Source organism: Miniopterus natalensis, chromosome 13, assembly GCF_054644295.1.
Source record: "Miniopterus natalensis isolate mMinNat1 chromosome 13, mMinNat1.hap1, whole genome shotgun sequence".
Classification (NCBI taxonomy): Eukaryota; Metazoa; Chordata; class Mammalia; order Chiroptera; family Miniopteridae; genus Miniopterus; species Miniopterus natalensis.
Genome location: NC_142093.1, coordinates 54,334,086 through 54,348,582, shown reverse-complemented (window position 1 = coordinate 54,348,582; position 14,497 = coordinate 54,334,086). Strand labels below are relative to the sequence as shown.

At 42.4% G+C, this 14,497-nt stretch overlaps 1 protein-coding gene across 1 annotated transcript in view; it reads right to left on the bottom strand.

Moving 5' to 3' along the window:
• The window catches only part of VWA3B (von Willebrand factor A domain containing 3B), a 137,088-nt gene that overhangs the window by 91,556 nt on the left and 31,035 nt on the right, over nt 1-14,497 (bottom strand). Inside the window, exon 7 of the mRNA XM_087823772.1 lies at nt 7,791-7,916. Coding sequence (XP_087679898.1) covers nt 7,791-7,916 — 126 coding nt within the window. The remainder of the gene's footprint in view (nt 1-7,790; nt 7,917-14,497) is intronic.

Below are 14,497 nucleotides of genomic sequence, written 5' to 3'. Positions count from 1 at the left end.
CTTTAAATCTAAAATGTGTCTATTGTAGACAGCATACTGCTGGATCATGTTTTTTAATACATCCTGTTTATCTCTGCTGTTTAATTGTTTAGTGCATTTTATGTAATATAAGTAGGATTTACATCTGCCATTTTCTTACTTGTGTTCTATATGTCTTAAATATTTTTTGTTCTCTTATTACTACCTTCTTCTACTTTAAAAATGTGTTTTCTAGCATACCATTTTAATCCCCTTGGCATTTCTTTTCTTACATATTACTATATATTTTTTTAGTTATTTTCTTAGTGGCTGCCCTCAGGATTACAATTAAGATCCTAACATCTGGATTCATACTGAATTAATTTTAATAGTATATAAAAGCTTTGCATCTTCACATGATGACCCTAGTCTCAGATGTCATTATCCCTCATCTATACTAACATCTTAACTCTCTTCCATCACCCTTGCTTGGCCCTTCCCTTACAATCTGTTTCTCAGTAAAGTAGCCAAAGTAATCTTTTTTCTAAATGCAAATCAATATTATTATTATTCCCTTGCTTAAAATCTTACAGTGGCTTCCATTGGTCTGAACTTAAGGACTGACATGTCATACCATAGCCTCTAGACCCAGAATCATCTGGTTCTTGACTACTTTTCAAGATTCATCACAGGCCAATTGCTAACTTGAACTCTGAGCTTCAGCCACACTAATCTTTTCAAAGTTCTTCTAAAGCACTATGTTCCTTCCTGCCTCAGGACCTTTGCATGTGCTATTCTTCTGCTTGGCATATACTCTCCCACCCCTTCACTTCATTAATTTGCTTCCTCAACCCTCATATATCAGCTCTGATGTCACTTCCTCAGCAAAGCTACCCTTGACCTCAGAGAATAGCTCAGAAGCTCACACTTTCCCTTAGTCATTCTACCCCAGTTGTTAATTATACTTCCATGTGAATCTGATTTTCTACCCTCACTGAACAAGAGATGGTACAAGGTCCTGCTTTATGAGGGCCCATTGCATGTCTATTTTACTTGCCATTATACTCATTGTCTAACACAGAGCCACATTTAGGAACCACTCAATAAATGAAAGAATAAACAGATTAACCTTTTACTAAGCTATCATTACATTCTAACTGTAGGCCGGCACAGTTTTAAGTGTTTTACATGTATTTTCTCATTTAATTCTTAGCTTCATGGGGTAGGTATTATCATTATCATCCCAATTTTGCAAATAAAGAAACTGGGGCACAGATAATAAATGTCTAGCATAGGGTCACACAGGAGTGGGCAGAGCCAGGATTAACATCTTTCTAACTCCAAAACCTGTGTACTTCACTATTACCCAAGACTATAGAGAAATCTGGCTGGTTATTTAATACAATGCCGATAAAAATGAAGATTGGCCCTCTCTCCATTTGTTCAAAAAAAGGTGCTCAAAACTCCTGTACAGCTCCTGGTTAGGACTGCCTGCAGAGCTTGAATGGGCCTCTAGCCCCTTCCTTGTCTTTTGACATTGAGTTTGATATTTTGAAACAACCAGGTATTCAGAACCCAATCTTGACACGACTACACAACCTGATTAGGCTAATTATCTCTGGTGGGTCATAAAATGGCTGTGAAGGTTATTCCAAACGAGGAGATCCTGAAATGTTTTGAACCGTAGCATCACCCAAAGAAGAGTAAAGTTTTCCTAACTTTGGACAAATTCTTGAACGTTCTGTGAGAAAAGTCATCTTCTCATTGGAGAGTTACACCTGGCATACACACTGATACACACATAGAGAATGCTCAGATGTACCAGCACCAATGTCTCTGGACAGCTCAGCACCTCAGGAGTGACCTGTATCCCCCTCTTTTACTGTATTAACAGTTGTGTTCAGGTATAATGGACCTACAATAAACCATACACATTTAAAATGTACAAATTGATCATTTTTGACATACATATGGTTAGGTTTATGTCTATCGCCTTGCTAGTTGTTTTCAATTAGTCCTATCTGTCCTTTGCTCTGGTCTTTTTTATTTTCCTCTGACAGCTTTTGTATTGAATATTTTCAATATCATTTATCTCCTTTGTTGGCTTGTTTTGCAAGTTAGTGGTTATTTTAGGTTTATGGTATAGATCTTTAATGTATCATGGTCCAATTTCAATTGATATTATACCACTCCATACAAGGCACAAGAGTCTTATAATCACATATTTCCATTTCTCCCCTCCTGGACAATTTTTTTTGACGTTCATAAGTTTGTTGTTTTTAATTGTGGTAAAATATACACAACCTAAAATTAACCACTTTTAGGTGTGCAATTCAGTGGCATTAAATACATTCACATTGTTGTGTGACTATCACCACCATCAAACTCCAGAGCTCTTCCAGTATCCCAAATGGAAACTCTGTCGCCATTAAATAATAACTCCTCATTCCCCATTCGCCCCATGCCCTGGTAACCACTATTCTACTTTCTGTCTCTATAAATTTGACTATAAATTTACCTCATACAAGTGGAATCATACAAAATTTGTCATTTTGTGTCTGGCTTATTTTAAAAATACTTAGCACAATGTTTTCAAGGTTTATCCATGTTGTAGCATGTGCCAAAATTTCCATCCTTTTTAAAGCTGAATATTTTGTTGTAGGTATATACGCATTTTGTTTATCCAGTCATCTGTCAGTGGACATATGGGTTGTTTATCTTTGGAACTTATGAATAATGCTGCTATTCTTCTCTTAGTTTTTATGTTATTATTGTCATACATTTTACTTATACATCTGCTATAGAGACATTATTTTTGTTTAAACGGTAAATTGCCTTAAAGATATCTAAATAGAAAAATATCACCCATTTATCCACATAGCTATTTCTAGTGCTCTTTACTACTTTGTGTAGGTCCATATTTCCATTTACCTTTCCATATAAAAGTATCATCCTCCTCCTGTCTAAGAGATTTCCTCCAACATCCCTTCAGTGTGAATGTGCTGATAATAAATTTTTTCAGCTTTTGCATGTCCTAAAATTTTTTGTCTTTGTTTTTGAAATAAATTTTTATGGAATATAGAATTCTAGATTGAAAATTTAAAGTACAGAATGAAAAAAGAAGCTGTTGCTCCATTGTCTTTTCACTCCCAACAAGAAATCTGCTGTCATGTTTATGTTTGTTCCTTTGTACAAAGACGTCTTTTTTTCCTCTGGTTGCTTTAAGATTTCCTCTGTAATACAGGTTTTGAGCAAATTGGTGATGATATCCCTTCGTACAGTTTCCTTCATTTTCCTGTACTTGGAATTCATTGAACTTCTTGGATCTCTGGATTATAGTTTTCATCAAATTTAGGAATTTTTCAATCTTTATTTGTTCAAGTATTTTTCTGTTGCCTGTTTTCTCCTCTCCTTGGAAATTCCACCTACATGTCCATTTGGCCACTTGAAGTTGTCCCACAGCTCACTGATTTATATATTCGTTGTTAGTTATTTGTTTGCTTACTATTATTTTTCTGTGTATGTCTCATTTTGGATAGTTTCTATTGCTGTGTCTTCAAGTTCACTAATCTTTTTTCCTACAATGTCTGTCATTTATCCCATTCAACATGATTTCATCTAAAATATTTTCTTCCCTAAAAGTTCTCATCTCTAAAAGTTCAACATGTATCTTTTTAAATATCTTCCCTGTCTCTACTTAACTCTTTTTCTGCCAATTCTTATGCCTGTGTCAGTTCCCAATCAGTTTCATTGATTAATTATTATTAAAGGGAACATTACCTGTCTTTTCATGCCTAGTAATTTTTGATTGGATTACAATCATTGTGAAAGTTACCTAGATGGGTATTGGATGTTTCTGTATTCTTATAAATCTTCATGAGCTTTGTTCTGTGATGCAGTTAAGTTACCTATGAAGAGTTTTTCCCTCCCATGCCTTGCTTCACTGATTTCTTAGGAGGGCCCAGAGCTCAGTTTAAGGCCAGTCAGTCCCCATTACTGAGGCAAGACCTTCCCAGGTAGTCTCCCCAGGGCCCCATGAGTTACACATTTTTCCAGTTGGGCTGGTGAGGATAGGCTGTGTGCAAGTTCAAAGCCCTTTCTTTCTAATTCTTTCCAATGGATCTTTCCCAGCCTCAGATAATTTCCTCACATAAATGAGCTATCAGTATTGAGCCGAATTCTCAAGGGGGGCTCTCTGTAGATTTCCAGAGTTCTCTCTCTTTGAGTACCTCTCTCCTCTCTGGTACTCTGTCCTATGAAATCTAGATGTCTTGGTCTCCTGGGACTCTTCATTCTGGCTACCAAACTCAGAAATTTGCTGTGCTCCACCTGAGATCCTTCCTGCCATACCATGGCCTGGAAACTTCCAAAGCGCTAAGCTGGGACTATCATAGAGCTCACCCTGGGTTTTCCCTGTATCTCAGGGATTATTGGCCTTCATTGCTTGGTGTCCAATGTTTTTAAAAACCATTTTTTCATATATTTTTGTCAGTTTCCCCCCTGGGGAATTCTCATGTCCTGCTCTTGGTAATTAAATAAGGTCAAAATTACTAGTGGTCAGTGTCTGGCCTCACCATCTCCTTTTCCCAGGCATCAGGCTTATGAGTCATCTCTGCCAGAAACTGCTCTCCAGGCCCCACAGTCATAGATGCCAGCTGATCCAGAACCCATGTGCCAAGCCCAGGGGGTATAAGGGGACTGCTATGCCCAGGAAGAGATTTTTTATCTAATCTACATGGATGTTCCATGTACAATGGCAGCCCATCCTGACGCTTCTCCTCTCCTGAAGACTAACCCATCTCCTCTGGCCTGCAGGCCTTGGGCAGCCAAGCTTGGGGAAGGGTCAGGATGGGCTGCCTTCATACAAAGCAGTCACAGGGTCTTGGACTGACATAGCCTTTACCTCAAAAACACTAGGATGTGCCCTAGCCAGTGTGGCTCAGTTGGTTGGGCATCATCCCATGCACCAAAAGGTTAGCAGTTTGATTCCTGGTCAGGGAACATGACCAGGGTTGAGGGCTCAATCCCTGGTAGGGGCCGTGCAGGAGGCAGTTGATCGATGTTGCCCTCTGGTATCAATATTTCTCTTTCATTCCCTTTTCCTTTCTCTCTAAATATCAATAAAAATATTAAAAATAAATAAAACACTTGGCTGTGGGTGGCAACAGGAGGAAGTCAGACACTCTGCATGTGACCTCTGGGGCCAAAGCAAGGTTATGAAAGCTCCGATGGGTATCCAACAGTGGAAAGGTCCTGACCAAATTCTCCTTTTTAAATAGAAGTGGTACATTTAAAGCATCTTTGAAAATTTATGCTTGGAGTTATTTTGGTTTTTAGTTTTTGGGGTGTGTGTGTGTATGGGTGTGTTACATGAAAAGAAAGGAATGATGATCTAGCTCTCTATCAATTACAGACACCAATAGCTCTTCTCTTTCTTTTAGGAATAACATCTGAAAATCTTCTATTAACCCTCAAGGCTAACTACCTCAAGCTTAAATACCCCCCGTATTAGTCTGCTCTAGCTGCCATAGCAAAATACCACAGAGTGGGGGGCTTAAACAACAGAAATTAATTTTCTCACAGTCCTAGAGGCTGGAAGTTCAAGATCATGGTGCCCACAGGGTTGGTTTCCGGTAAAGCATCTCTTCCTGGCTTGTAGAGGGCCACCTTCTCACTCTGACCTCACACAGCTCTTCCTCTGTGCATGTGTGGAAAGAGAGAGAGGTCTCTGGCCTCCCTTCCTCTTCTCATAAGGATACCAATCCTATCAGGTTAGGGCCCCACCCTTATGACCTCTTTTAACCTTAATCACCTCATTATAGGACCCATCTCCAAATGCAGTCACAATGTGGGTTAGGACTTCAACATATGAATTAGGAATTAGGGGGAGATGCAATTCAGTCTGTAGCACTCCCCCAAACAAATACCTTAGCAGCAGGATCACCATTCTCTACCTGGCATGGATATCTACTCAGGACGACAGAGGACTATCTGGGTTCTTGACTCTAAGCTCGCACTAAGTGGGGCGTCACTCCAAGTGAGCACCAGAAAGCTGGTCCTCGCAAAGCAAGTGTAGCTGCTGCTGCCCAGGCCCAAGTTAAAACAACCAGTCACAGGAAAATGTCATTGTCACCAGGAATTTATCATGTTGCACAGGGCAAGCTTACCCAGGCCTTCAAGCCCTTCCCCACCTCTACACATGTTCCCTTCCCCATTTCTCCTCTTCAACCATATCCCTGCCTGCCTCCAGCCAGCCTGATCTCCTTGCTCTTCTCCCACCTTGACACTCTGTAATACAAGCAGGATGCCAGGAGGCAATAAAACCAGGCAGAGGTTCCCTAAATATGTTGCATGTTAGGGTATCCTGGGGAGCTTTCAAAAATCCCAAAGTCCAGACTGTATCCCACATGGATTAAATCAGAATGTCTGGCCCTGGCCTATATGACTCAGTGGTTAGAATGTTGGCCTCTGCACTGAAGGGTTGAGAGTTTCATTCCCAGCTCCAGTCAGGGTATGTGTGGGAGGCAACCAATTGATGTGTCTCTTTCACATCCATGTTTCTCTTCTCTCTCTCCCCCACCCTCCCTTCCTTCCACTCTCTCTAAAAAACAATGGAAAAAATATCCTCAGGTAAGGATTAACATAAAATAAGTAAAAATTTTTAAAAAGAATGTCTGGGGTGGGTGCCAGACACTGGTATTTTTACTGATGAACTAGGTTTGAATCCTAGCTTTATTACTTCTAGCTGTGTGGCCTTGGGTAACCTTGGGGGCTACTTAACCCTAAATGAATATGATAGTAGCATCTATCTTATAAGATTGTGCAAAGGATAAAATGAGTTAATACTTGTGACAAGCCCCAAACAGTGTCTGACATGTAAGGTATGTGCTGTAAGTATTGACAGCTATTACTACCAGGGGTGCCCTACATGAAACCAGTGACTCACAGAGGAAATCTTTTACTGGCTCGAGCTCCCAAGCAGGAGAGTCGGAACACTAATTCCCCTCACTGTGAAAGGGAAGGGTGAGTTAACATTTAAGAAGTACCTGCTTGGTACAAAGTATGCATCGTCTTACTTAATCTTAACTATAACCCTTCAAGACTGATATTATTTTAACCATTTTACAGGAGAATAAACTAACTTGAAGAGATTAACTCAGGTTAACCTAGTAATGAAGATGAAATTTACAACCAGGTTTTTCTCACTTCAAAATTCAGGCTCCTCTGAATCGTCTTAACTAGACTGTGGCCTTGGGCCTTCCTGTGTGTCTTTGCATTGCCCAATTTTAGCAAAAGTCCTGCTAAATCAGTTTAGCCAGAATCCCCTTGATATCCCCAGGTGACAATTAATCACTATGGCCTGCCTATAGCAGGAACTCTGTCAGGTCGGTTTAGCCAGAAATCCCCCAACCCCAGATGTTTCCTCTCAGTAGTTTTCTATCCACCAACCCATCCCCACACTGCTCCTTGGCTATAAATCCCCACTTGTCCATAACCGAGTGTTCATAACCGAGACCAGTTTGTATCATCTCTTTTCCCTACTGCAATAGTCCCTGAATAGAATCTGTTTTTACTGCTTTACTACTGTCCAGCTCTGGTTTTTATTTAACAATCTTCATACACACACACAACACACACACACAGACACGTATGCATCCATGTGTACATGTGCACATGAATACAAATGCACATGAGCACACACACCCCATAGCTCCAGATGCCCTCCTCAGGTTGGCCTCAGGAGCGCTCCTTGGTAAAGAACTTGGAAGCAGCCCCCATCCCCAATCAGTAGCAGTTGTGACTCTTACAGTAGTGACCAAAGCAGCACTCACCATGGTCTGTTGCAGCCACATCAGACTTGGAAGGCTCAGCCACCAGCCTCTGGATCTGGGCCAGCGTGCTGCAGGCTTCCTCCATCTCCCTCCAAATGAGAAACACGTCCTCTCGGACCCCGGCTCCTGGGAGGGAAACACAGCATAAGTGGGTGGCCATGACTGGCCCAAGAACTCTCTACTAGTCCTAGCAGAACTGGCACACTCCAGCCAGTTTTCTAGAACATTTTGAACAGCAAATTCCAATATTCCCCACTAATGTCTGAGAAGCAGAACTGAAATCCCTAAGGAAATGCTGTTATCTCAAGAAATCATAAATGCAGATCAGGGATGCAATACATCTTTATAAAGTAAACATTTGTAGCAGCCAGAATATTTTAAAATGAATTATTGATAATACTCAAATAAGATAAACAATAAAAATATTCCAAGCACCTAATAAATGCCAGGGTGAACTTGGTGAGGAAATTCAATGGTTTATGAAAGTGATGACCCGCATCCTTTCTTAACTTAGCTGAGGCTGCCTACTTCTTTGAAAGCACCTTGACAAGTCTTTATTTTCCCCTGATGTTATCATGAGAATTTGGCTTCCTTTTTTTGGACCTCTGCTGTCTCAGTTTAGGGCTAGGTTGGACCATGTGACTTTATTTTTAATGGTATGGCTGATTTATGTCACCCTCACAATCAATCAATCAAAGTTAGTCTACAGTAAAATATCCAAGGCTGGGACAGAGGTTCTGTCCTCACCTAAGTTCAGGTTCTGTAACATTAGTAATTTCTGGAGGTTAAGGAGGGTGCAAGAGCAGGAAGGATATAGGTGTAACTATAAAAGTGCAACAGGAGGGATCCTGTGGTGGTATTTTGACTGTATCAATGTCAATATTCTAGTTGTGATATTGTCCTATAGTTTTGCAAGATGTTACTACAGGGGGAACTGGGTAAAGGGCACATGGGTATCTCTGTATTATTTCCTACAACTGTACATGAACTTGTAATGATCTCTGCATTTTGTTATGTGCACACATAGCCAGTGGTGACTCCAAGAGGCCACCATGAGTGGAAGATGCCACCCACCCATTTTCAGTGGCATCCGTGGGCCCAGCCACCAGCCTGGCACTACTCTGGCACTGTGGGGGCTACAGGGGAGTCCCTGTTCCGGGGCTGCTTTCAATATAGTTGCATAGACAAGAATTTAGCTGCTGTATTCTCCAGTTTTAAAAACTCCATTCCAATAAAAAAGTTGTGTGGTTTTTTTAAGGATATGTTTTTATTGATTTTTAGAGAGAGAAGAGAGGAGAGAGAGAAAAACATTGATATGAGAGAGAAACATCAATTGGTTGCTTCCTGTATGTGCCCCAACCAAAGATCGAACCGCAACATGGGTATGTGCCCTGACTGACCAGGAACTGAATCCTAAATCTTTCAGTGCTCCAACCAACTGACCCACCTGGCTGGGGCTAGCAAAGTTATTTTAAAAAACACACAAACAACAACTTTACTTCACAGACTGTATACAGTTGGCTCAGAGAACACTGATGATGTTATCATTGAAGTAAGCTGGGTCCAAATTCTGTAATGATAAATACCTTTTTGAGGTACTTGCTATGTGCCTGACATTATGCTTAGGCCTTCCTAGACATTTTCTCATTTCTTTTCACCACAACTCTGCAGGCAAATTCTATTCTTGTCCCATTTTACAGCTATGTAAAAGGAGGCAGAGTGAGTTGACCAAGATCACACTGTCAATGAGAGTCAGAGCAGAGAGTCAAACCCAGGTTGGTGTGACTGCACCAATTCAGCCACCATGACTAGTTGCCCTGAGAAAGTGGTGAGTGGTTATCAAGAGGCCCTGCAGACTCTCCTCCAGCTGCTCATGAGACCCCCACTTACCAAGCTGGTGTACATAACAGTCCATAAGCTGTCTACTAACAGTCCACAGATACCTGAGATCATGCAGCCACAGAGAATGAGACACCACTATCAGGTCTACAGGCCACCCCAGGAGATTCATCCACCAGGGCACAGGGCTGGCCCTAAGCCACCAAGACAGCCTGGGGCAGATCAGAGTCGATGTCTCTGACTTTAAGAGCAATCAAGAAGGGCAGGGCAGAAGTAAAGGGACACCAGTGCTCTGGCCCTCCCAAAGTTGGCCAGATCCAGTGAGGGAGTATTAATAGTGTGCTTGTAAAGCAGTGGGTGACAAGCCCTGGCAGAGGTGGACGCAACCATGAATCTGCAACCATCAACAATCCAAGGAGTGAAACGTGATGTGTACCCAGCTCCATGCTGGAACTCCAAAAATATCGCAGGCTGCAGCCAAATGTAAACCTGAAGCCCACAGGCCCTTCTGACGTGAGTCAGCCTGCCTTCAGCTGCTCACTTCAGCATGGACGTGTTAAGTAGCAGGATTCTCCCTTAAAATGTCTCAAATGAGTCGAGGCTTTCCACTAATTTACTAAGAGGGAGTGACTACAGATCAGCATCCGAGGGAAAATGTCCAAGGAAATACAGCTGGCTCTTGATCCAGGGACGGGAAAACATGCTTCAGGGGCAGCAGCAGCCTGAGACATGCTCTCTGCGGGAGTCGTTGTGAGGATTATCGCCACGCTGGTTTAACCACTGTAGTTAGGCCGCGGTGGATTCTCATGGTGGGGAGCAGGGAACAGAAGAACTCAAAACTACCCATTTAACTAGTTTTGTTTAAAAACAAAACCAGCTAGTGAACAAGAAAAGTCATAGGGCAGTAAAAGGCATAACTCAGAATGAAGAGGTTTTGTTTCAGATTACTTCATAGGCAGCATGGGAGGGCTGCGTTTTTACTGGGGTCACTTCTGAGGGACTTAGCTAGGATATGGGACAGCTGCAGCCCAGGGAGACAGCCCTGCTGGAAACGGAAGAGGAAGGAGGACAAGGCACTGGTAACCCTAGTGTTCAGAGAGCTCTATGAACTTGAAATGCTCCAGGCTCACCCAAGAGAGGAGACGAAACAACAATGAAGCCTTATGAATCTCAACCATCAGGGCATCAGCCAGCCAAGGCCTGCAGTGCCCAGAAGCAGGGTGTGGTTCCTCACAGAGGCATCTGGGCAACCTGAAAGATTCTCCAACCCAATGACCTCTCCTGCACCAACCCGACATCCCCCACATGCCTGAAGGCTCGCCAAATGCTGACATCAGCTGGGAGAGATGTCATATTAAGCTGCTGCTCTTCATTTGCTCCCAGAACTGATTTCTCAGGCTGGCTAGTTTAATAAATGAAATAAGACCCGGGTCAGATATGCTTTGATGTGTCTGGTGAAAGGGGATTTATTACATCCACAAAGGGATTGAAAGTGGTGAAATCAGTATTTTTTATTGTAATGGAAAAATTCCCAGGTACTTGTTAAATTATATATTAAGGTGTTTAGCCCTAGCTAGTGTGGCTCAGTGGTTAGAGCATCAGCCTGTGCCCTGAACAGTTGTGGGTTCAATTCCCAGTCAAGGGCATGTACCTGGGTTGCAGGTTCAATCCCTGGCCCTGGTCAGGGCATGTGCAGGAGGCAACCAATTGATGTGTCTCTCTCACATTGATGTTTCTCTCTTACTCTCACTCCCTCCCACCCTCCCTTTCACTTTCTCTAAAAATCAATTTAAAAAAATATCCTTGGGTGAGGATTAACAAAAAAATTATATATTAAGGTGTTCTGTTGTCAAGAGGTCACTGAACACCTGCTGGCTTGATTGGGCCTCACTGCTCTGAGGAGAATGTATAGCTGCACACAGTCTCACCCTATGGAATCAACCACCAATTAAAGCAAACAGAGTCACTTTGCCATCTGTATAAACATCTGACACCTTCTTGGGGGCAATGAATATATATGTTTCACAAGGGCCATGATGTCTTTAAAAGCAATTTCAAATACCAAGTATGGACAACTCTCAGTGGGTGGGTGTGGTACTGGCTCCTGGGGCATCTCTTCTAAGTAGACTACTGTGAAGTGCAAATGTAATGTGGTCTAAAAGTCCAACATTCCCACAGAAACCCTGGTTATAAACCGTCACTGTTCTTCCAAGGTAAAGAGCAAGTGCTCCATCACACTCAGCAAGAAGCATGACCCTGCTGTGGGTGCTACTGGGCAAGCAGGCGATAAAAACACAGCCATGGGGATAGAGAAGCAACAGCTAAACATAAAAATGCCAAAAATACCCATGAATATAGTTTAATAAATAAATCTATTCTATTTAGAATAGGCAATACAATTTAGAAGACACCAACTCAAAGGGGCAGTGTTTTAATGAAACGGTAGCTTCAGGAGAATTTTATGAGTTTCCCATAAAGCAAATTTATTAAAATTGTTTTTCAGCTCTTCCATCACAAAAAGACATGGGCTTCTTTGGTTCCCAGGGACCTATAGGGCACAAAACAAATGCAAGATGACTGAGCTCCTCTCTCATTCCTATCAGCCAGCTCTGAATCAACAGGGAAAGAGTAAAGCCAGGACTATCGTCCTGGAGAAGCAAGCCCATACTAGCATCTATCCAGCCTCCTGTCCTCAACTGAAGCCTGTTTTTGTGAAAATGGATCATCTGGGCTGCTGGGGACTGAATGTCATTCACACAGTGAGGTCTATTCCCAGCTCTGCAAGAACATTAGGAGATGAACAAGTTTTAGGAAACTAATTCTTTTCTTCAAACTCACAAGAAACTGACCTAGAAACTAGGACGCCAATTATTTTAAAATATCCTCTTCTCAACAGGACACCTTCTTGGAGCATCATCATTCACTCATTTATTCCACAAAACTCGATCAATGCCTATAATATCTGGTGACTGGAAATGGAGTGAACAGGAAACAGTGCCAGCTTTTAAGAGGTTCTCACTCTAGTGTGGTCTTCTCAGAGTGCGGTCCTCAGAACCCCTGTTAGAACCCCCGAATCTGCTCATCAAAATGCAGATTCCTAAGCTCCGCCCCAGATGCATTCTGAGGGAGGGAGACCAGGAAATGAAAACCATCTCAGTGATTCTTTTGCAACAAAAGTTTGTGCCATTGTGGTCTAATAGATGAGACAGGCATGTAAACAAATTATTTCTATCTAAGACATTCTTGGGGGAAAAATAAAGTTCAATGATTTCTGGGCATAATATCCCAATACCCTGATGTCCCTATTTCTGCCCTGAGGAAATGCTTCCCAAAGAAGTCAGAGCTCTCTTTCCCCTTCAACATGTCAGAGAGTCCCTGACATACTATCTTCATTGATCTGGCTCACAGCCTTCTGCTGTTTCTTAGAGCATGTTTATGTTAAATGCATTTTATAATGGCTGCTTCCTGCTGATACACAAAGGAGGAGAAAGAGGGGAAACTAAAATTTACCACGTACCAGCCAACATATTGGGCACTTCAATACATTAACTTATTTCCTCTCACAGCAACGGTACAACTAGGGATTATCATCCCCACTTACAGATAAGCAAACTGTGGTTGGGGAAATTAGGAACTTGCCCAAGGCCACACAACCGATAAGCGGTAAAGTCAGGACTCAGCCTCAGGCCTGTGTGTCCAAAGCCCTGATAAGCTTTCCACACTGGGACCCATCCTTGAGCCTCCTCCCAAGCTATCACGATGCGAGATCTGTCAACAGACCTCATCTGAGATGTATTGGTTGTTTCCAGTTTCCTTTGAAGGGCTTATAGACTCATCTCTTCCTGGATAGAAAGAGATGAGTCTATAAGCCCAGTCACCCAGACTAATTCTGATACACGGGTGATGGTTGCTGAGCTGTATCTCCAAAACAAGGCCTAATGAGTGACATTCTGGTGAGTAACAGCACACACCTGCTGGCTTGGCTGGAATCCGATGCACTGGGACGGCAGCCGCCCATAGGACAGGCCTCCTGGGTTATTAACTCAGAGAGCTTGCAAGTGTTGGGCTTCTACTATCTTCAGCTTGTCTCCCTCGTCAAACTGTGACTTCCTTGAACACAGAATTATGTCTGTCTGTTCTGTAACCACTCTCCCTGGTACATCCCCACTCCTCGCAGATATTTCCAAATAGGCTGCTCTGGAGGAGGGGGACCTCCTTCTTTCATCATTGTTTCCCCAGAGCTCAGCATAGTGCTAGATTTTCAAATAACAAATGGGGAGTGGATCTCTCACCCTGAAGTCAAAGCAAGTTTTTCAAATGTTGCCAGAAATCTTCACTATTTCTTTCCCCCTAGTAACTCAATTTAGTTTTTAAAAGATTTTTGAGGGATTTCTCTATGCCTCGTGTCGTTAGGTGACGCAGGATGCATCCCTCGATTGCTTCAGCATGATTCTAGGAGATGATATTGGTGATGGAAGAACTGGGCTGAATCACCCCACCACTGCCCAGTGCCAGCAGAGGGCTAATGTGAGCCGTGGGGCATCCTGGTGATAGCCTGGACTGCAGCCAGGAGCTGAGAATAAAACTGGAGCTGGGGATATACACCCAATGTTGGGAGAGGAATATAAGGTTCCCTGCCCTTAACAGGGTTACTCTCTGATTAGGAAAACTAGACCGTCACTCACATCAGGCGAAGGTGTGCACTAAGGAGAGAGGTGCAGGTGAACACTTCTTAAGTTCTGAACTGGGATCCTGGAGTTACAGAGAGAAGGAGCAACTTTTCTATCATCAAGCAGAAGCATAATGGGCATTCTAAGAGGGTGGGGTTCCCTGAATAGGAACCTTATCTTTTATTCCTTTTGAATATC